A 21186-nucleotide genomic window follows, 5' to 3' on the forward strand; every position below is an offset into this window, starting at 1 on the left:
TGTTCACAGAGCTCTGTGTCCAAGCACATTAATAGAGAGGTGAAGGGAAGGAAAAGATGTGATAGAAAGAAAGTGTACAAGCAATAGAGACAACCGCACCCTACAGAGGATTGTGAAACAAAACCCATTCAAAAATGTGGGGGAGATTCACAAAGAGCGGACTACAGCTGGAGTCGGTGCTTCAAGAACCACTAAGAGATGCAGATTTAATTTTCCAACAGGACTTGGCACCTACACACAGTGCCCTGTAAGCTACTTTTTTAAATATGAAACTACAACTGCCAGTTGGTGGGAGCAAGTGACTGTATTAATGAGTGACTTGAATCATTAAATCAACTGATTTGTTTAAAAAGGTAATGTATTTAACTTTGCAACTGAACTGATCCTGATCAAATCATTTTCTGGTCCTTGTAAATGCTGGGGGAAAAAACTAAACTGTTGCTCGGAGACGCAACGCTTCTGGTGTTTTTTCTGGGTTTTGTTTTTTGTTTTGTTTTTTCGGAACAAAATGGAATTTTGTGTTTGAAAGTTTCTCAGTAACTTGTTTATTGTTTATACATTTACGATATTTGGAAAAACTCCATGGACTTTTGTTTGTGTGACAGGCTAACTCCTGGGCATGTAAAAACAGAACATGGAATGAATGAGTGAGGAGACGAGGAGTAAATCAATCAAAAGGGTTTTATTAAAGGCAAGCTGAGGATTACAGGACTGGAGACATCAGGAGAACAGAATGACGTATACCAGCAGACCAAGAACTGGAGACAGAACACACAATAAATACACGGACACCAATGGGAAACACCTGGGAACAAATTTATTAACACGGCTGGAAACAATTAACACAAGGACAGGAACATGAAGGACCATATAACGGCAATGGAGTCACAAGAGGAGCAAAACACATGGACCAGAGTCTGACAATGATATTTCTGCATGTGTAATGGCAGTGAGATGGGAGAAAGCACTCAGAACTCTTCAGGTCACATAATTTAGTGGGGCATTAATATAATATAGAATCATCCTCTGTTAAAAAATAAATAAATAAATAAATTAGGCGTGAACATATGAATTTATCTTTCTAAATGTGCACTATTTTGGGCTAAAGGCTTAAAAAGGGGTCATATGATGCTTTTTAAAAGATCATTATTTGGTGTAACAATATGTTACATATATGTGACAGAGTGCATTGTGATTGGCCGAACACTGCAAGCACTTGTTGGAAATGTAACACCCCTTTCCATAATCGTGAGTTTCATCTTTCAAATAAATGTAAAGACAGTTAATGACTGTGATGACATAACTGAATTCAATGATGAACTGCCTTTAACTATCATTTTGCATTATTGACACACTGTTTTCCTAATGAATGTTGTTCAGTTGCTTTTACACAATGTATTTTGTTTAAAGCAGAATATAAATAAATAAAGGTGACTTAATAATGTCCTTATTTTACCATCAGTTCAAGCCCAAAAGGGGAACAGTGTGGTGTGACAGACACAGTGATGAAGCTCGTATGTGTTTGCAGTACACAAGCCACTGACGGTTAAGACAGCTGACTACACTGTGTGACGTCTCTCTCTCTCTCTCTTATGCACACACACACACACACACACACACACACACACTCACACTCACAATGCACAAGACTCCGCATTTGAACATTCAATAGCAAATACTTAAACGAATAACAAAACATACCTCCAGTAGCTGATTCAGAAAGCGCCAGATTGTCATAGCAAAGTCAGAATTACCTCGTCTTCTAGGTTTAAGAAATGGTCATCCATAAAATGCACTGCTGTTCTGCTGTAAGTAATCTTAAAGATTCCTAAATGCATCTACTTTCGGAAGATCAAATAAAGCACTTTTGCTTTGGCCTAGAAACACACAGCATCTCTCTGACACGGCTGCTTCAAAACAAACTCCGGTATTTGAATGACCGGTTTTAGGGGGGGGTGGCAGAGTCTTTTTTTTTTGTTGAGACTTTAGTCTTTGCAACTTTACAGATCTTCTTCATGCACCAAGAGCTTGCACACTCCAAACAGAAAGGAAAAATTTTAATTGCATCCAATGACCCCTTAAATGGAGATGTTTAAAGTAGCCATGTGATGACAAATTAATCGCAGTCACGATTCAATAAGTGTGTCTTTCTTCCGTGTGAAATAATCATACACCATATTGATTATTTCACACGGAAGAAAGACACGTATTGAATTATTGAACACTTATCGCGGATTAATTTGTTGTCACATGGTTACTCACATGGACCTACTGCAAGGTCGCAGTTGGACGGCTGGCCTGTTCAACCCATGTGTGAGCAGTAGAAATTGGCTAATAATTTATTTCTGGCATAACTGAAAAAAACTGAGAGGCAGGGCCCATATGCTCAAGCCAAATGGTCAGTCTGGACATGAGCAATGATGTTTTTTAATCTCCTCAAAAAGAACACAGATTTGATTCTTTGTATAGAAAATTCTGAAAAAGTCAGAATTACAAGATATAAACTCACAGTTCTGAAAAAAAAAAGTCAGAAAACAGCGAGATAAACTTTATCGAGTTTATCTCCGAATTCTGACCTCTCCCCACAGAATTCTGAGTTTCAATCTCACAATTCTGAAAAAAAGAAAGATTTGTTAAATTAAAATCATAATTACCCTGTTTATTCATTTATCCTGTGGCAGAGAAAAGCTTCTGTCTTTGTCTCTTGATTTAACTGAAATGTGGTCTAGGACATTTATGAACTGGCATTAGACAGGCAGAATATGGCATAAAGATGAAGTATTATTCAACCGATGGTCTCTTCCATTTTTACTCCGCCAGATATCAATGTGTTGGCCTGCTTATCCCAATTAATGGAGTCACCACAGACATTTATCCACAAATGTTTAAGCGTCCAGTTTATAAATGGTATCCTTTAGCAGTAAAATAATTCTGTGCCACCACTAATGAGAAATCAAGGTTTGAATGTCAATTCTGCAGTCAAACTTAGGGATTCACATTCATGTGAAGCACTCAGAAAACAATGCCCAGGATCCAATCGGTCAGTGATCAAAGGCTGCTTGCTGTCCGCCAAACACACCATCTGGGACGGAATGCAGAACGTCAATGAGTTGAATGAATATAATAACTAGGATTAGAAACAGAGGCCTTTAAAGCCTGGAGGACAAGCAATCAGCATTCTGCCATCCCAATGATCAGGTCAAGAAGATTTATGCTAATCAAAGTCTGTCTTTTCCCCTTTCGATCCACATCTAAACCACACAAGAGAAACTAAAAGAATGCAGCAAAAAGAGCAAACATTAGAAAGCGCTCCGAGAGGTTTGTTGTTCTCGGTTGGCTGTGATGGATTGGACTGGCTCACAGCTGTGACTCAAGCTGCATCCGAAAACAACCAATGGACGTCAGAGACTGTTAGGACATCAGAACTGCCAGACAATCTCTTCTGATAAACAAGAGTGGTTTCCTACATTCAATAATCACTGGGGCTGAGTGTGATTGAGGTTATTTATTTATTTTCTATAGGTGCAATGATTGAGTGTGGTTGAAAAGACATTCAGTGCATGTAGTTGAATGCAGACACACATTATCAATGTGGTGAAGGAGGATCTGGGATCACGCTGCCCCCTACTGGTTAACCTGAGATGTAGCATTGTTAGTAAGTTTGTTAAATTTTAAAAAGGGATCGATTTCAAATAGCAAGTAAATGCAAGAATCAGGCAAATATGCAAAATACTTTTTTTAATCGACCAGTGTTTAAAAATACACTTCAATTAATTAAGAAAACGTACAGATATGGAAAATTATACAAAGCAGTACGAAAAAGACAAAATATATTAGCATTAAAATGCCATTTCAGTTACAACTTTCAATAACCACAGAATCTAATGACCTAATGTATTCAACCGATGAATGGTTTGTACTTTTATCAGTTTTTGAAACACTGCTATGGTCACTGGTGAGTGTTTTGGTCAAGAATAACATGGTTGGTAAAAACAACTAAACATACAATGGAAAACACGCATATACATAACGTCTATTTACAGAGTCAACACTTCAATCAAAATCAATCAACCAAAATATTCAAATAAATCATTAAATATAATTTACAGTTTTCTAAACTTTACATGTATTTTTTCAGGTTATTTCAAAAACCCCTCCAATGTTTCCAGACTCACCGTGGGGATCAACGCAACTTCAAAGAAAACCCTGTAAAAAAATAAATAAAAAATAAATTGAATAATACATAAATAGCTTGGACATAATAAAATGCCACAATCTGAACTATTTAAATATGAACAAATCAAACATACATATACACACACACATATATATAAACATGCATAAGGACACCCAGCAAAAATCTGTAAGTCAAAGTTTATTTGAATGGCTTAGATAAGATATGTCTTTGAACGTTGAGGTTTAGAATTTTGGGGCGATTAGAATTTTTTATATATAACTCCTCACTGGTCCACTGATCATGTACTGGTTACTGCACTGCACACCTCGGATCCCTTCCTCCTCACTATGAACCTGAACATGGTTCCTTACACAACACATACCCCTTTACATGTCATCTTTCAACAAACTACTCACCCTCTCACCCTCCTGGCTATCTGCTATGTTTTCATCTTTGCATCCCTCCCCTAAACTGTTAGCATCTTTTGATACTAAGAGTGCTCATTATACATTCTGCTCCACTCACTGATGCAGAAGTCTCCAAACTCATCCTTTCTAATCATCCTACTACTTGTCCGCTAAATCCTATTCCATCTCATCTCCTTCAAGGCATTTCTCCTGCAGTTGTACCTGCACTCACTCACATCATTAGCATATCTCTACACTGTGGTGTTTTTTCCTCAACATTTAGACAGTATCATTTAACCCATCTCTTTTATAGAACTACAGATAATTTCCCTTCTTCCTTTCATTGCAAAAACACTTGAATGAGCTGTGTTCATCCAAGTGCCTTTCTCAGACAGAACAACCTCCTCGACAACAACCAGTCTGGTTTCAGAAGTGGACATTCAACCAAGACTGCCTTGTTGAAGCCCTAAGACTGGCAAGAGCGGATTCAAAATCTTCAATACTTTTCTTGCTGGACCAGTCCGATGCTTTTGACATGGTTAACCACCAGATCCTCCTGTCAACCCTATTGGCAAAGGGCATCAGAGGAACCGCACTCCAGTGGTTTGAGTCTTACCTATCAGATAGGTCCTTCAAAGTATTTTGAAGAGGTGAGGTGTCCAAGTCATGACATCCAACTACTGGGGTGCCTCAGGGCTCAGTTCTTGGACCACTTCTCTTCTCTGTCTATATGGTATCATTAGATTCTGTCATTTAGAAACTTGGCTTTTCATACCACTGCATTGCTGATGACACTCAACTCTACCTTTCATGCCATCCTGATGATCTGACGATAGCTGCTCGCATATCAGCTTGTCTAACAGACATTTCTTGCTGGATAAAGGACCATCACCATCAACTCAACCTTGCCAATACAGAAATGCTTGTGATTCCAGCAAACCTATCGTTTCATCACAATTTCAGCATCGAGTTAGGCACATCAACCATAACTCTTTCAATAACAGACAGAAACTACTTACTTTCTTAGAACACATTGCTAAAACTGTCCGGTCCTGCAGATTTGCTTTATTCAACATAAAGAAGATCAGTCCCTTTCTTTTGGAACATGTTTCCCAACTCCTTGTTCAAGCTCTTGCTCTGTCCAAGCTGGACTATTGCAATGCCCTCTTGGCAGCTCTTCCAACCATTTGTACAATCCATTACAATTAATCCAGAAGGCGGTAGCAAGATTAATTTTTAATGAGCCAAAAAGAATGCATGTCACACCTCTGTTTATCAATTTGCACTGGCTTCCAATAGCTGCTCGCATAAAATTCAAGGCATTGATGTTTGCCTACAAAGCTACCACTGGCTCTGCACCCCTTTACCTAATTTCATTACTTAGACTTGTGTGCCCTCTAGAAGCTTGCGTTCACCAAGTGAACATCACTTGATTGTGCCATCCTAAAGAAGCATAAAATAACTTTTACGGACTTTTAAATTAAATGTTCCCTCGTGGAATGACATGCCCAACTCAATCCAGGGAATCCTTATCCATGGTCAAGAATCAGCTAAAAATACATCTCTTCCATTTTTATTTTACCCTCTAACTATAACACTCTCTTTTCTAATTTCCAATCTTAAAAAAAAAAAAAAGACACTAGCTTTTTACACTTCTTGTATTTAGAATTTTTTTTTCGTTGTTTTATCAATATTTTTCTTTTATTATCACAATTAACAAAAGCTAAATATTCTCTATTATTTTTCTATTCTATCAATTTTCTTTTTATTTGTTATATCATTTAAAAAACCTTGCTACGTGTACTGCATTAAGCTAACTAAAAATCTAAGTTAAAAGATAAAAATCATTAAGTTTTAGACCTTTTCAGTTCTTGTTTACCACAGTTTTTACTTACTTTAGTATTGCAGAGTTATCCCAGATACCTAATAATACTGAGATAATAGCGGAGAGCAAACGTAGACACAAAGAACCTACTATTCTGGTTTAAAATACACAATTTAAACTGCATTGATGACTTACTTGTGTGCATATTTGCTCCTGACGACAGCGAGTTTACTGTCCTGCGGGGCGATGAGCATATCATGAAGTTTTCTGACCACAGGTGCCAGATCCTCCACACTGTATCCAGAGTGGAACTGCAAACACTGTGTCTGGAAACAGAAGTTGAACATCAGTCAGAACCTTTACTCAAACATTGAACTGCAATTGTGAAGTGCAGCCAGATATCTGTGAAGCTTGGACGAGTCTGAGTGTTACGTAACGGAAGTGAGACCTTAATACGTCTGCCAAATATTTCATGGTGCTAGAAGAAAATGCCCTCAAGCTGTCAATAATCTGAGGATATGATGGAAACTGTAAATGAATGCGTAAGCGTCTGTTCGTTGTTACTTCAAGGTAATTGAACTTCTTTATCAATGACCTGTCCGTAGAACCACACTGGACACAAACCACTTAAAGTCCAGCTTCACTTTAATTAACCAAAATACCTTTATCACGGTCTTAAAGGACGAACCAACCCACTATTTAGTTTGAGTGTGAATGTGCGTGTGTTTGCATAGAGACAGAATTAGCATCCATAATGAGCAGTTACCAGGCCATCAGAGTTGTCGTCATCTTTAGCTCATTCAAACCATAGCACACAGGCATGATGAACTCATTGTGAAAGTGTCAAACACGGAATGGTGGCATTTTGTGAAAATAAATGGTATAATTCATGAGCTCTGTGCTTGTGCATACATTATAAAAGCATAAATGTAAACACATACCCATCCTCCCAGATCCTTCGTAACCAGAGCGATGAGCAGACAGGCAGAGGCGAGCAAAGACGCTCGTATGGGCACAAAATCCATCTCTAGCAAGCTCAGCTCACAAATAAAGCGCGCCAGAGTCAGTGTGTCCATACCTGCATTCACACACTGCCGGGAGATGAGAGACAATTAATCATCACACACACACACACACACACACACAAGCCAGAAAGAGCATCCATACACTGACAAATTGCAGAGAGGAGAAGTCAAGCTTTATACATTTTATTCACTTACAACACACACACACACACACACACACAAATACAAAGTCAGTAGCAATGCCAATTGTGTCAGCTCACAATTACTAAAGGAAGTGCTTCAGTAAGCCATAGCAGGAAAGCATTTTAATGTAAATATCTGAAATGTAAAGTTTGATTCTCTTGATTCCTGAATGTTCTACTCTTGAAGGAATAGTTAATCTGTCATTATTTCTTAATCCTCTCATTGTTCTAAAGCAGAGTGCTGCTATTTTTTGTGCACAAAAGGACAATATTTAGAAGAGTCTTTAGACTGCTCTTATACAAATCATAGTGACTGACTATTGCTGTTAAGCTTAAAAATGAATAATGATTTTGGAGCTTAACAGACAAGGTCACTATGAAATAGAAACTAAGGAAAATACTTGCACAAAGATTGTTCAAAAGTTCTTATATACACAAGCATTATAATGTTTGAAGTCTGTAGGACTTTTAATGCTTTTGAAAGAAGACTTATGCTCAATAAAGGCTGCACTCATTTGTACATTAAAATACATTAAAATAGTAATATTGAGAAATATTATTATTCAAAATTTTCTATTTGAATATATTTTAAAATGTCATTTATTCCTGTCATGGCAAAGCTTAAATTTCAGCAGCATTATGTCTACTCCAGTCACATTTCAGAAATCAAGCTGATTTGCTGCACAAGAAACATTTCTTATTATCAATTTTTTTTTCTCAATTCTTTAAAGAATGGAAATAAATCTTTTGTAACATAATAAAAATCTTTACTGTCACTTTTGAACAACTGAATGCATTCTTGCTGAACAAAAGTATTTGTTTAAAAAAAATCATCTTAAACTGACCTCAAAGTTTTGAATGGCAGTGTAGAACATTTCATATGAGGATGAGAAAAATTAGGTAAACTATCCCTCAGTTAGTTTACCTACTAATTATAAATTTTACAACTTATATCAGTAAATAGTCAAGAAAAGTAAAAAAAAAAAAAAGTCAAAAGCAAGTGGCAACAACCAGTGAGAGCTGGTCATACACACACACACACACACACACACACACACACACACACAGGAAACAAACAGGTCACACCTGACAAACACAAAGAAATTAAAATCATGCTACCCTGCATGGTCTTTCTTTCTGACTTTGACAAACACACACACACACACACACTTGACCTTAATCCTGGTGTGTGTCAGCTGACTCCAAAGGAGTTTCACCTGTCTCTTAAAGGGATAGTTCACCATAGGGCTGCAACTAACGATTATTTTGATAATTGATTAGTTAGTTGGCTGATTATTTTTTCGATTACTCGATAAAAAAAAAAAAGTAGAGATTTTTTTATTGACAAAAGAACATTATTCCACATTCTGCCCAATGTCCTTCCAATAAGTGTGCCAGCTGAATGCTATGAAAACATACAGTGCTTAATGTATTAAACCACCTGTCATAATAGAGAAAACGCAAATATTTTTGTCAAAAAAAAATGTACATCTAAAAATGTTACCATCATTTATTGGGCAAATAACAAATTGAAACAACTAAATAGTATTTATTCACATGATAACAAAAATGGCCTTCTTTGCCTTTGATAACAGCTTGCATGCTTGCTGCCACTGTTTATGTACTTTTTAACTAATTGTGTATCTGAATTATAATAATTAAAAAAAAACATTATAAAGCACTCAACTATTTTTTCTGCCTTTCTTTCATTGATAACAGCAATAATTATAGCATTAGAAATAACCTACTACTGTAACTAAAGAGCTTACGCATATTAGAGGACTAACCAACACAGAAAGCTAAAAAATTATTTTGGTAATTACCAGTACTGTTAGTTAAGAGCAGCAGTGGCACAAACCTTACAAAATTGGTTTAAAACCTTACATAGATTAGTTTTTATAAATTTGTAGGCAATATAGTTTAAATCTCTGGATCAAAAAAGAGGCCTGCCACGCCGTTTTAACTTAACGCAGACTGTCAGGATGGGCCTTTATGCAAAAATAGAAAGGCTTGCGTGAATTTGTAACATTTACAGATAAGGATATGACCGTTAACTGAAAGTTATTTTGTGCCGAGGACGTACACACGTATCTGTCAAAGCACCTGACAGGGCAAGACATTACACTAATGCATCAGCTTGACTTGAAGATTTCTCATGTTTTGGGCAGCCTGGATCACATATTTTTCATGCAGAAGCTCATTTGGTTTCCTCCACTATTTTTTATACAATTTTGTCTATAGAAATGCGTTATTCAGTGTTGTAATTTGACGCGACCGGCTGAAGTTGGATGTGCACTGTGGGCAGGCCCGACTAATAGGTAATGAGAATTATTGTCAATGATTTTCATTATTGAGAATAATCTATTTTATGGATTAGTGGTTGCAGCCACAGTTCACCCAAAAATGAAAATGTGGTGTTTATCGGCCTGTGAAAGAAACTGAACAGTATTTATATTTTTTTGCCTCTGGTTCACACAACATCCAAACTGTTAGAACTCTCCTGAGCACATTCTCTTGTGCGTGTTCTCAGCAACAGGCGCGTGAGGCATCTTCTTCTTGCTTTATGGCAGATCGACTTACCACCACCTATCTCTCAGATGGACTAATGACACGCTATCTACAGTCTCAATTAGGAGTATCAATGGTCCATTTAAGAGATAGGTGGCAGTAATGCACCCTGTCTGCAATCCACCATAAAGAAAGATGGCGACGACATCTCCTCACATGCCTGCTTGAGAACGCACTCAAGAGAGTTCGAACAGTTCAGACGTTGCGTGAATCAGAAGTAAAAAACTATATAAATACTGTTCAGTTTCTTGTACAGGCCAATCGTTTTGTGTCTTTACACATCAATGTATCGTCAGGAGCTAAAGGATTCAATTTGGTTTTGACTGTGTATGTTTGGGTAAACTTTCCCTTTAAGGGTATAGGCATATGTTGCCGCTCACCTTAGCGTAGCGACGAAGGAAGCGGTATGGAACCGGAATATTGATGTCAAAGTTCAGCGCCTGCAGGATACAGATTTCCATGGCGATGAGCTGAGAACGCTTGTAGGCATCATCACAAATATATAGGAAATCATCCACGCAAGGTGGAGCTCGCTCCTGTGAGGATACACCAGGGAGATGATGGGTCAAATCTGACAAATCACATAGTACTCACTATAATTCTTAAAGCATGCAATATGTATATTGTGCATAGTACCCAAAAATACAGAGCACACTGTGCGGTTACTGCAACCCACAATGCGGTGTCAGCTTGAATTTCTTTGTGTAGTGAGAGTGTGGAGATATTTAATATCACTTTCTTGACTTATTTGATCGAACTGGCAAAAGGCATTTTTAAACAAAATTTTATAGAAACATACAATAAAAAATTTAGATTTTTTCTGAAATGATAAATGGATGGCATTCACGCAGTTCAACATTCAAGAGTGATAATAAGCATCATATTGTAGCTTATATAATAATAATAAAAATATACTTTACTTCAAATATATAACAAAAGACCTGCATATCAAAATAGTAAAAGAGCTGATCAATTATTCTGGATAATATAATATTATAAATTTTTATAGGATTTGAAAGAACCTGGATTTAGACATTATGTGCACCCTTTTAACGAGTAACTACATTTTCTATGAGGTTGTGTAAGTGTGTGTGCAAGATAGTGAGCGAATGGTTAAGTCCTTGAATAATTACGACTAAGCCCAGAAAAGTGCGAGTTTAAAAGAATGGCTTTCAGCTATCATGAGAGAGCATATGTCTTACCTCAAATTTAGAAGCGATGAGCATAGCAGTGGAACCAATGAGCTGTAAAGACTCCCGTCTGGCCTGGCTCACAGCCAGATAATGATCCGTCATTTTCACAGCCAGGTACAGAGTCTCATGATTCAGCTCGAAATTCTCCTGCAGAGTAAAGAGCAAGAATAAAGTCACGTCAGTGCTTTATCCACCAAAAACCAACAAGGTTTTACCAGACTTCTCAAAACAGCACAACGATGACAAACATTGACACTTACCTGGACCTCAACCAGCCAGTCCACCAGAATTGCTCTCATATTGTTGTTCAGATGTTGCTGATCAGGCATGTAGTCATGTAAGACAAACTTTTCCTGTAAATACAAGTAAACACTTTAGCTTAATGTTCTCTGTTCCTCAGCTTGCAAGAGCATTAATGAACTCACTACTAAACCAACCTCTCTGCTCTTGAGGTAGTCAAAAATATCTTTGGCGTACTCCACTGCATGCACAGAGTCACTGAGGTGCTCTGAATCGATGTCAAACTCAGGTGGGATCTGAAAGACATATGATATGATGGTGTTTTTGAAGTCTGTAAGGAAAGGGTTACCCCCAAAATATTAAAGAACATGCCCAGCAGCAAATAGCCACATTCATGCCAATTCTGTAATGGTGTAATAATTTCCTGATCTTAATAAGCATTGCACCAGTCCAGCAGACCTAGGCCTTACCTCCGGAGGCAGTAGGTGTGGAGGAATTGGAGCTTTGGAAGAGGATTCTTCCAGTTTCTCAATATTTGACTCCACATTCTTCAGTTCCTCTAACTTTTCCTCTGAATTGTCCACAGATCTGAGGGAAGAAAAGATAAGCAATCTACACATTCTGGGCCAATCATCTCAAATTACATTTAAAACATTTCAATGTAAAGTAGGGTAAAGATACAAAGCCAATAATATATGACTTACTTTAAGTTGACATCATTCTTAGAAAGTACTGAGACCTTCTTTTGCAGCTTCTTGACAGGATCTTTCTTCTTGATGGGGTTGCTTAGCTCAATCTTGTGTGCCTTTTAACAAAAGTGCATTTTAAGAGTGGCTTTTCACTAACATATATATATATTTTTTTTTTTACGGTTGACATTTCAGGTCAAAATTCAGCCTAGAAACTTCACAACACAACACTGTACTTGGGTTTAATTTGTTAAAATGAGCATGAATCATATCAATCAAATCGGTTTGATCTGAGACCGAGAGAATGAATGCGAGGTGTTAGACAACGGCCACGAATAAGCCGATCATTATAATATAGGGATGAATAAGCCATCATTATAATTTGCACATGACAGCACCTCACCTGGAAACCCAGACCAACCAAAAAAGAGCCCATACAATCTGTAATTTACAGCTTGAGCATGAATAGGATTTCAATGAGCTCATGAGACATGCTAAATCTGTGTTGATTTGCATCATTCAAGCAAACTCCTGGTGTTAGTGGGGTTAACGTTTCAAGATGGACATTCAACACTTACTGGTTTCACACCATCAGAATCAAACCGAGGGGCCGAAAAACACTGATAGACAGCCTAGTCAGGCAACACGAAAGCAATAAAACTGTGGTGCATGTGTACAAAAAACACACATAATATATTTTTTTAAATGGCACCCTTACATTTGTGATGTCCACAAAAGCAGTTCTTTTCTTAGGGGCCCCTTGAGGAGAAGATGAGGAGCGCTTGGTCTGAGGGCCATCCTGCTCAAACACAGAAAATACAATATTGATCAGATCAATGAATCAAACCCGCAAAACTAACTCACTTTCAGATCTGACCTAATCTCATTTACCTGGTAAATGAAAAAAAAAAAAAAAAACAGTTAACTTACCTGGTTCTCCAGTCCTTTGTGGTGAAGTTTGGGGATTTTACTGGTGGTGGGCTTCTTTCCTCTTGAAAACGGCATCTTGTTGTTCTGATCCTTTACAGTTATATCCTGTTTCAAATGTGATGTAAACAAAGAATGAGTGAAAAGCCGAATGTACTATTATAGTGGTGCACAGTTCAATCCGACACACACACACACATACGATTTGCTCCACAAGGTTACTAAACATTCGAACAAAACTCGGTAAGTTAACTAGAAACTGTTTTGATTGCAGGAATCAGTCGGTCGTTAAGCAACAACATGCATGCGACTGTTTCGTTTAGTTTTGCGAGAAATCTAATAGCAGAAACGATCTTACCTTTCACCATACGCTGAACATCCTTAATTAAAGCAGATAAATATTTTTAAATAGATTGTGTGCAAACATTCACAAAAAGTACAGCGAAAAGCAATTCAGACTGAAACAGAGACACCACACTACTGTTTGTATGCGTCCGAAACCACACGAGGCGATCTGATTGGACGGCTGCAACTCCCTGTAGGCCAATCAGCGTCGATCTGGGATGCCGATGTTAAGGGGCGGGGCAATAGAATTTAAAATTCAAAACACCCTAGCAACCAATAGGAAGAACGCTCGCGTTCCACTGACTTTTGAGCATTGAGCAAGCGGACGTTGAAGAGAATGTGCTTGGTACTGACACCATCCGAAGTTCTGCTTATTAGATCAAATAATTTTAATAATGTTACGTAACTCCTTTCACATTATTTATACTGTTGTATTTGCATTGAAGCCACACCTCCCAGCCACCCACACGCACACTTACGCAGTACATGTCTTTCACACAGGAAATCAGCATAGTCTGCAAACTGCCAGTGGCCCCATCATTCACTTACTCAGGTCTATCAAGACGAACTAGTTTGACTTATATTCCTCAACAAGGTATGAAATATATATATATATTAACTAGTTAATTAATTTATTTACTTCTTCCTGCAGTATTTATTTTCCCTTTTTTATTTTAGATTGTTTTTGTTTGAAATTATATTTCCCCTTTTTGTTTGAATATGTTCAATAAGCCTAGTTTAAGCCTTTTGCCCTCTGGTCTTTCAGCAAAAGAAAATGATTTATTATGTGCAAGATAAATTCAATTTTATGTCAGTGCTCTAAAACATGGGTATGAAAATCTAATTATCAGCCATTTTATACATTAGTTTACATCTGATTACCGGTAAGATGTCTTTCATACTCAAGGACCCAGTGGTTTAACAGAAAATTTCCTAAGTGTTTCATGTTTCCTTTGAAAATGTCAAATAATTATGAATCATACACAACAGATTAGACAGCCGAACACTTTACAAGGTGAAGTCCTCCACAGCACTTCACATGAACATTTTATTTCAATTTTTTAAAATGTTTTTAAAATTTAACTTGAACTGACTGCAGCTAACAGGTTATGCATGTGTTGTTGCTTTCATTGCCAAATTAAATAAATATGTGGGCGCTGCTGCTGACTCAAAATCCTTCACAAGTGTTAGTCTGATCAGATGTTCATCAGATCTTAAACATACGTCCTCACAAGCCTCTTTTCTGTTTCTCTTCATATGTTGCATTTTATATCAGTCAGTATCAGTTTGTAAAAATGCAGATTGGAACATCTAACCTCATACTTTCCTGTCAGTCACATGACTTAGTTCCTGTAAGAGCACTCCATCTGGTGATCACTTGTGGTTTTCAGTTCTTTTTCTGCTCATTTAAGACATGCTTTTCTTCCGTTGTTCTTGGATTAATTTAGTTAGTCACATATCAGAGTTTTGATTTTAAATGTACTTTCCTTTGCTTATTTTTATTCCTGAATTCTAATGTTACCTTTATCAAAATTTCAGTACTCAGGATATACTATTCAAACACTTTCAATGGAGCAAATAGGGCGTTTATGGGGTGCAACAGATACCAGTCAAACCTTCACACATTGTAATAGAGAATAGGGCTTCTTCTGTCCTCAGCGATAATTGAATAATACCATGTACCCCAAGAGGATTGCTCAATCATGTTCTTGAAAATCAACCTCCAAAGAATCACAACCTTCAATTTCACTTGAAAATCATTGGCAGGTGTGTTAGGAAAGAGTGGGAAGAAAATTATGCAGGGTGTTTTATCTCCAGGAGCATTAAGAAACCCTGCACTGGAATATCAATGAACTGCTGTCAGCCTTGTCCTGAGATACAAAGTAAAGTTTATTGTGGATTTAAAAAGTAGCTTTTTTTTATATTGAATAACCTATATGGACAGTATATGATCAATATATTGTCCAACCCTAAATTACATCTTGTCCAATCTCTTTTCCAGATGATTAATGAGGATTGGCTGTGCAGCTCATTTAAACTGTGTGATCTAGTCACCACTTCACAATCTGCTCACTCTGACGTAAGTACAGAAATGTTAGCATAGTATTTAGTACAATAGTATATTAAAAGCCTGTTAGAAAATACTTTACAGTCGTGACTCTCGAGACTTTTCGATCTCTTCTAAATTAAGTTTAAAAATATTTAACACCATAGAAAAAAAACAGCGATAAAGTATACATTGTTTACTGTATAACTTGTATTAGCAGCCTTACTTTTTGAAAGTCAAGTCTTCACTTTTTTGTCATGACCTTCTCAGGAATCTGCTCAGGTGGTAATTCATGGTGAATCATACCCACAACCTGCTTATAACCCATCATCAATCCAACACACTCTGGAAACATACAGCCATTTGCTGGATGTAACATTAGAGCAGAATTTAGAGCCCATTCTACACTTTGCACAGACAACAGCCAAAGCTATTATAGATTCAGCCGTCAGGATCAAAACCCCAAGAGAATCCGTCAAAGTGAGAGGGGACGATGTTGAGATGCTAGCTGAAGAGTTAACCTTACAAATCTGTTGCAAAGCATTGGAAGAGATGGAGAGGCATTATCACTGTGATGATCCATCATCCAAAAGTACGGATGATCAGGGGGTTGTGGAGGGGACTTATGGAAATGCATCTGTCCTGTGCTCTTCAGGGGACAACTATGATAAAAACACGACTGAAATGGAAACGGACAACAAGATGGAGGAATATGATGACACATATTCTAACTCCTTGAAGAGCATGGCTAATCTGGGCTCTGTTGAGTACCCTGATACTCCTCCAAGCACCCCTTTACTTCCGGAGATGATAAGGAGTCGAGCCAGTTTCACAAGGAAGCTAAAGGGAGGACTGGCTAAAGAATTCCTTCCTTCAACCCCTCCATCAACCCCCAAAGACCACATGCAACCACGGATGGAGAATCAAATGACAGACTTGTCCGCTGACTTCATTGTGAGACTGATGCGCTCACTTTCACTGGAGTGCTGTCGAAACGAAGGCTTAGAAGAAAGCGAGGATGGAGAAGTTGATGATGACAGGCTCCAAAATGATGTTTCCGGTCTGACTGACTATGCAGCTCAAATTTCTGCGGATATCCTTCATTTTATCACCACAAACGAGATAAGAAAAGTAATGGATGAGGGTTGTGTGAAAAGCATGTGGGCTATCGCTGACCAACTAGCGAGTGAAATTGTCACAACGTCTCTAGCAGAGGTGATGGCAAGAGGAGAAAGGAGGGTTTCGGAGGAGGAAACAACATCATACTCATTGTATGAGGTAGACATGGCCACAGACACGAGGGCTATGATCTCTGCAACAGACAGGGTGAAAGTTTTAGCTAGTGAGCTAATCATTAACGCTATGGTTCATGCTTTTGCTAAGCTAGGACAGGGTGTGTTTAAACATGGAACCCAGCCACATCTTTCGGGCCAAGCTGTCGAACCACAGCCATGGGAAGAAAGAAGATATTCAGACACATTGTGTAAAGACTCAGTCAACTCCCACAAAGCCAAAACCTTCAGATGTTGCAGCGATAAATCAAAACTGAACCCCATTACAGATGACGCCATAAAAGTGAAATCATCGATACACACATTTGCCAACAACTTTGCAGAAGACGTGCTTCAGCACTCTGTGTGTGAAGCTTCCAGCTTACTGTTTAACTATAAGCAATCTCAGGGAGCAGAACTTGGCCCAGAGAAAGACATTACACCATGGGTAATCAAGATGTGTCCTGGGGAAAGTGTTGTCCAGGAACTGCAATGTGCTCTACTCTGGGCCGCAGCCTCTCAGAAAGGAACCAAAGCACTTCAGTTTGATCTACCAGACAAAAGCTTTCAGCAAAAGGTACATAAAGAATATTACAGTTTCCACAGACTGAATTTTATATTGCCTCTATAATAGAGGAAAATGTGGCTGGTTGTAACACGGTTTGCTTTAATGTCTGAAGGATGTTCACAGCAAGGACAATAATTAAAACAACAGTGTTGGGGCTAGTTACTCAAAAAAGTAATATATTACATATTACATATTACTCTCAAAAATAGTAATGCCTTACTTTACTTTATTACTCCCTGGAGAAAGTAACTAGTTATATTACTAGTTATATTACTAGTTACATCTTTTTTTCTTAATTACTCTATGATTGCCTGAGATGCATCAGATGGAGGGAGAACATACAAAGGAGGAGTGTTCTTTAGGGTCTTTATCAGTGGCGGCTCCTGCCAATTCTCTCAGGGGGGGGGGCAAATGTTTGCTCTATTAATGAGGATAGGTCACCCATTCAATTGATAAATTAACGGGTAGTTAAAGATGTAAAGGGAACCGAACTACTGTATTATTAATTAAAAATAAACTGACATTAGGGATCAATCTCTTGCACTCCTTATTTTTCTATATCCGTGTTAACACTATTCAGCAGCATATGAAGACTAACACCAGGATGTGGTTTTTCCAAAAAATACTTTTTACTTTTCGATTTCAGTTTAATAAGAAATAATTGAAGTCACATAAATCACTGTTTACACAACTCACTAATATTACTGCTCGTCAGTACACCTGTTCTCTAATCAGCGGTTAATTCCATCAGGTGCGTGATTTCACATAGAGCAGCTGTTACTACACAGAGCCGTTATTAACTGAGAAGATGCGCAAATCCACGTTCATTTTCAGCGTTTATTGGCACGGTTGTATGAACATATGGTTCAGGCACCTGATGGAATAAACCGCTGATTAGAGAACCGGCTTTACTGAGATGCGCATTAACGAGCGGCCGATCGTGATCGGAGCACTCCTACAAAATAATTACTGAATCTCCACCCGTCGAAACTAGCTTTCTGTTGCTGGGAACCTTCCTCTGAAAAAGAGCTTGCCATTGTTGACGCTTCCATTTTTCCCCATCTGTCTGAGCGTGCCGCTCTGCTGCCGGCTGTCGACCAATCAGTGATGGTAAATGATACCTCGTGCAAAACCCAGACCAATCACTGTTCCATTCACGCCCTCCTTCCCTTCCCTTCTGTTCTCTGTGTTGTGTGCCTTGTGTGTGATGAAGGTGCTACTGGCAAATGTAACGCAAGTAACTAGCTTGGGAAAACTGTAATAATATTACCATTTTCAGACGAGTAATGCCTTACACTACTAGTTACTGAAAAAAGTAATATTATTACAGTAACGCGTTACTTTGTAACGCGTTACACCCAACACTGTAAAACAATTAGTATAAAGTTTTAATAATCATTCAAATGCTATGAGAATAATGAAGTCCACACTACAGCTATAATGATAATGACACAGAAGAACAATATCAGAATGACTCTCAGAATTTTTGCAGCTCAAGAGTGATGAAAACAATTGACAGCCAATCAGAATCCACCCGGTTTTAACAAGCTCAAGCATTTAAAGCAGCAGATGACATTGCTGCAGCGCATGCTTATAATAAACATAAGGATGTTAGCGTCTATTGGTATGTATGTTAATATAGTAAACATTCTTGGTAAGAACAGGCCTTTAGCTATGGTGTGGAATTTCTCCATTCTCATAGAATTTGAATGATTATTGAAACAGTTATTCTTGGTGTGGTCTTTAATGCTGTTTTTTTGAGGTGAGCTGTAAGGTATCTCATAGGTTGCCTAGGACATTGACATCAGGTTACATTTGTGCAAGCATTTATACTGGAAATCCATCAATATTTTTATAGCAAAGTCCAATCAATAGTTTTAAGCATTTTAATTTAAAAGAGGAAAAAAGGAAGGAAACATTTCATCCTAAAACAATAACAAAAAAACATAAAATATTGGCTAAGAATTAAGATTTGTTTGGAGTGTGGTTTCAGTAAAAGTAAATGGGCAAACCAAATTCCAGAACTGATTTTTCATCCTGACATTTGTATATATGTGGTTAAACTAACCCAGTGTTTCAACTCACCCAGTTTTACAATTATTCCAGTTGTTGTCTGAGACATCAGCTTTGAGTTTATACAACTTTTGAGAATTATAATTATAATAACAATAAAAAGGAAACATTTTATCACAAAACAAAATGATTTAATAAATAAAATAGAAACATGTCCGTAACGACTGCATCATAATTAAAAATGTTTGTATTGAGATTCCAGTAGAAGTAAACATGGAAACATATTCACAAATCAAAAAAGATTTTTGTCCTGTAAATCATTTTTAATCATTTCCAAGTGGTTAAACTGACAGTTCTACATCTCATTTTACAACAGTCCTGGTCGCCATCTAACACAATAGGTTTGAGTTTATACCTTATACTTTTGTAATAATCTCAAACTATTGAATTACATGGCATTCATCATACTACCTACCCATACTAGCTGAATTGCTTTGAAAGAGCCAATCGGTTTCATTAGAAGTCCTCACAATGATTTCTATCATTTCTATCATAGAATAATTGTATTACTTTTTATTATTTCCCTGTAGCTTTGCAGACTCTCTCGGAGTGCCCGTCTGAATGGTTGGACGGTGGGTGCTTTGATGGTGTCTCTCGAGGAGTTTTGTGACATGCAGCAAGAGACCAGCGGAGGGCACTATAAGAGCTCCGATTCTCTCCTGGAGCATCTGCAGCACCTGATTGACAATGTGTGTTTAAACTGATCTTGAGGCCTTACCCTTGCAGAACTGGTCAATGATCCATGCAGCATCCCCTGAAACAAAGGCAGAAAATGCCTTACATTAATCTTCATCCACACAATCGTTCACATCTCAAACATTAATAAAAGGACACAATGTCATTACAAAGTAGAAGAAATCATAATCAATTTCACTCTGAGCCATTGAAAATGAGCCTTTAAAGACGAAGCAGCTGCATGCACGCTGTCTGTTTATATGAGCTCTGCTCTCCCAGTCCAAGTGCTCAGACCGCAGCCGTTATAAGGTAAGCGTAAATCTGACTACAGTGCATATCAACTTTGGAAGTTACTATACCATCCAAAACACACTGACACATTCTTGACCAAAGATCCTGTATTCTGTATGATCCGTGTTGTTATTTTTCAAAAATATGTCAGAGCCTATAATAAAGTGTGACTGAAAATGATCAACAGTGAATGATGTTTTAAAGCTGTTTTATGATGGAGCTGCATCCCATTTTCGGCATCCCATTAATACTCCCCAAGCAGTGATCCCTAACATGGCAGGAATGTGCTTTAACAAAAACCTGCATCCCATTTACTCCCGCTCTTGGCGGCGACCACAGCTTGAAAATCAGGGATATACACACACAAAATCACACATACTCATTCTGTGACCCTCTGTCTCGCTCTATCAGTCTCCCAGACATGCTCTCTCCCGCACACTCACATGCATATTCTCATACACAAGGGGGACTGACTTCACAGCTGCAGTGTCAGTGAAGACACAGTGGCTTTCAGTCCAGCCCCCATATATGCATCTGGAGAAGTGTTTGTCCTGATGTCTGAGGAACCATCACTGCCAAAAATGAGAGACGGTGAAAAAAGAAAAAAACGTGCATAAGGAAAAAAAGATAGCAGAAAAAGGGAGTGGGGAAGAGAGTGAAGGGAAGAAATGATTGCAACAGAG

At 37.9% G+C, this 21186-nt stretch overlaps 2 protein-coding genes across 3 annotated transcripts; one reads left to right on the plus strand and one right to left on the minus strand.

The window, feature by feature from the left end:
- Nucleotides 1–3723: 3723 nt before the first annotated feature.
- On the minus strand, nt 3724–13746 carry LOC113052146 (G2/mitotic-specific cyclin-B3-like). 2 transcript variants are annotated; one of them, XM_026216496.1, is made up of 13 exons: nt 13592–13746; nt 13237–13341; nt 13025–13105; nt 12885–12938; nt 12322–12422; nt 12088–12205; nt 11815–11913; nt 11638–11730; nt 11387–11524; nt 10565–10720; nt 7351–7500; nt 6605–6735; nt 3724–4206 (listed from the first exon to the last, which is right to left on the minus strand). In XM_026216496.1, the coding sequence occupies exons 2-13, from the start codon at nt 13309–13311 to the stop codon at nt 4140–4142; spliced, it is 1263 nt and encodes a 420-aa protein (XP_026072281.1). In that variant the 5' UTR covers nt 13312–13341; nt 13592–13746; the 3' UTR covers nt 3724–4139. The 2 variants fall into 2 exon arrangements, with proteins under 2 accessions (XP_026072281.1, XP_026072282.1); XM_026216497.1 differs by lacking the exon at nt 12885–12938 and having other exon boundaries at nt 4140–4206; nt 13592–13745.
- A 102-nt stretch (nt 13747–13848) lies between these two features.
- Nucleotides 13849–20683, plus strand: LOC113052144 (uncharacterized). Its single transcript, XM_026216495.1, has 5 exons — nt 13849–13924; nt 14080–14173; nt 15581–15658; nt 15896–17473; nt 20068–20683. The coding sequence occupies exons 3-5, from the start codon at nt 15581–15583 to the stop codon at nt 20239–20241; spliced, it is 1830 nt and encodes a 609-aa protein (XP_026072280.1). The 5' UTR covers nt 13849–13924; nt 14080–14173; the 3' UTR covers nt 20242–20683.
- The last annotated feature ends 503 nt before the right edge of the window (nt 20684–21186 follow it).

The sequence above is a fragment of the Carassius auratus genome, chromosome 32 (genome assembly GCF_003368295.1).
Source record: "Carassius auratus strain Wakin chromosome 32, ASM336829v1, whole genome shotgun sequence".
NCBI lineage: Eukaryota > Metazoa > Chordata > Actinopteri > Cypriniformes > Cyprinidae > Carassius > Carassius auratus.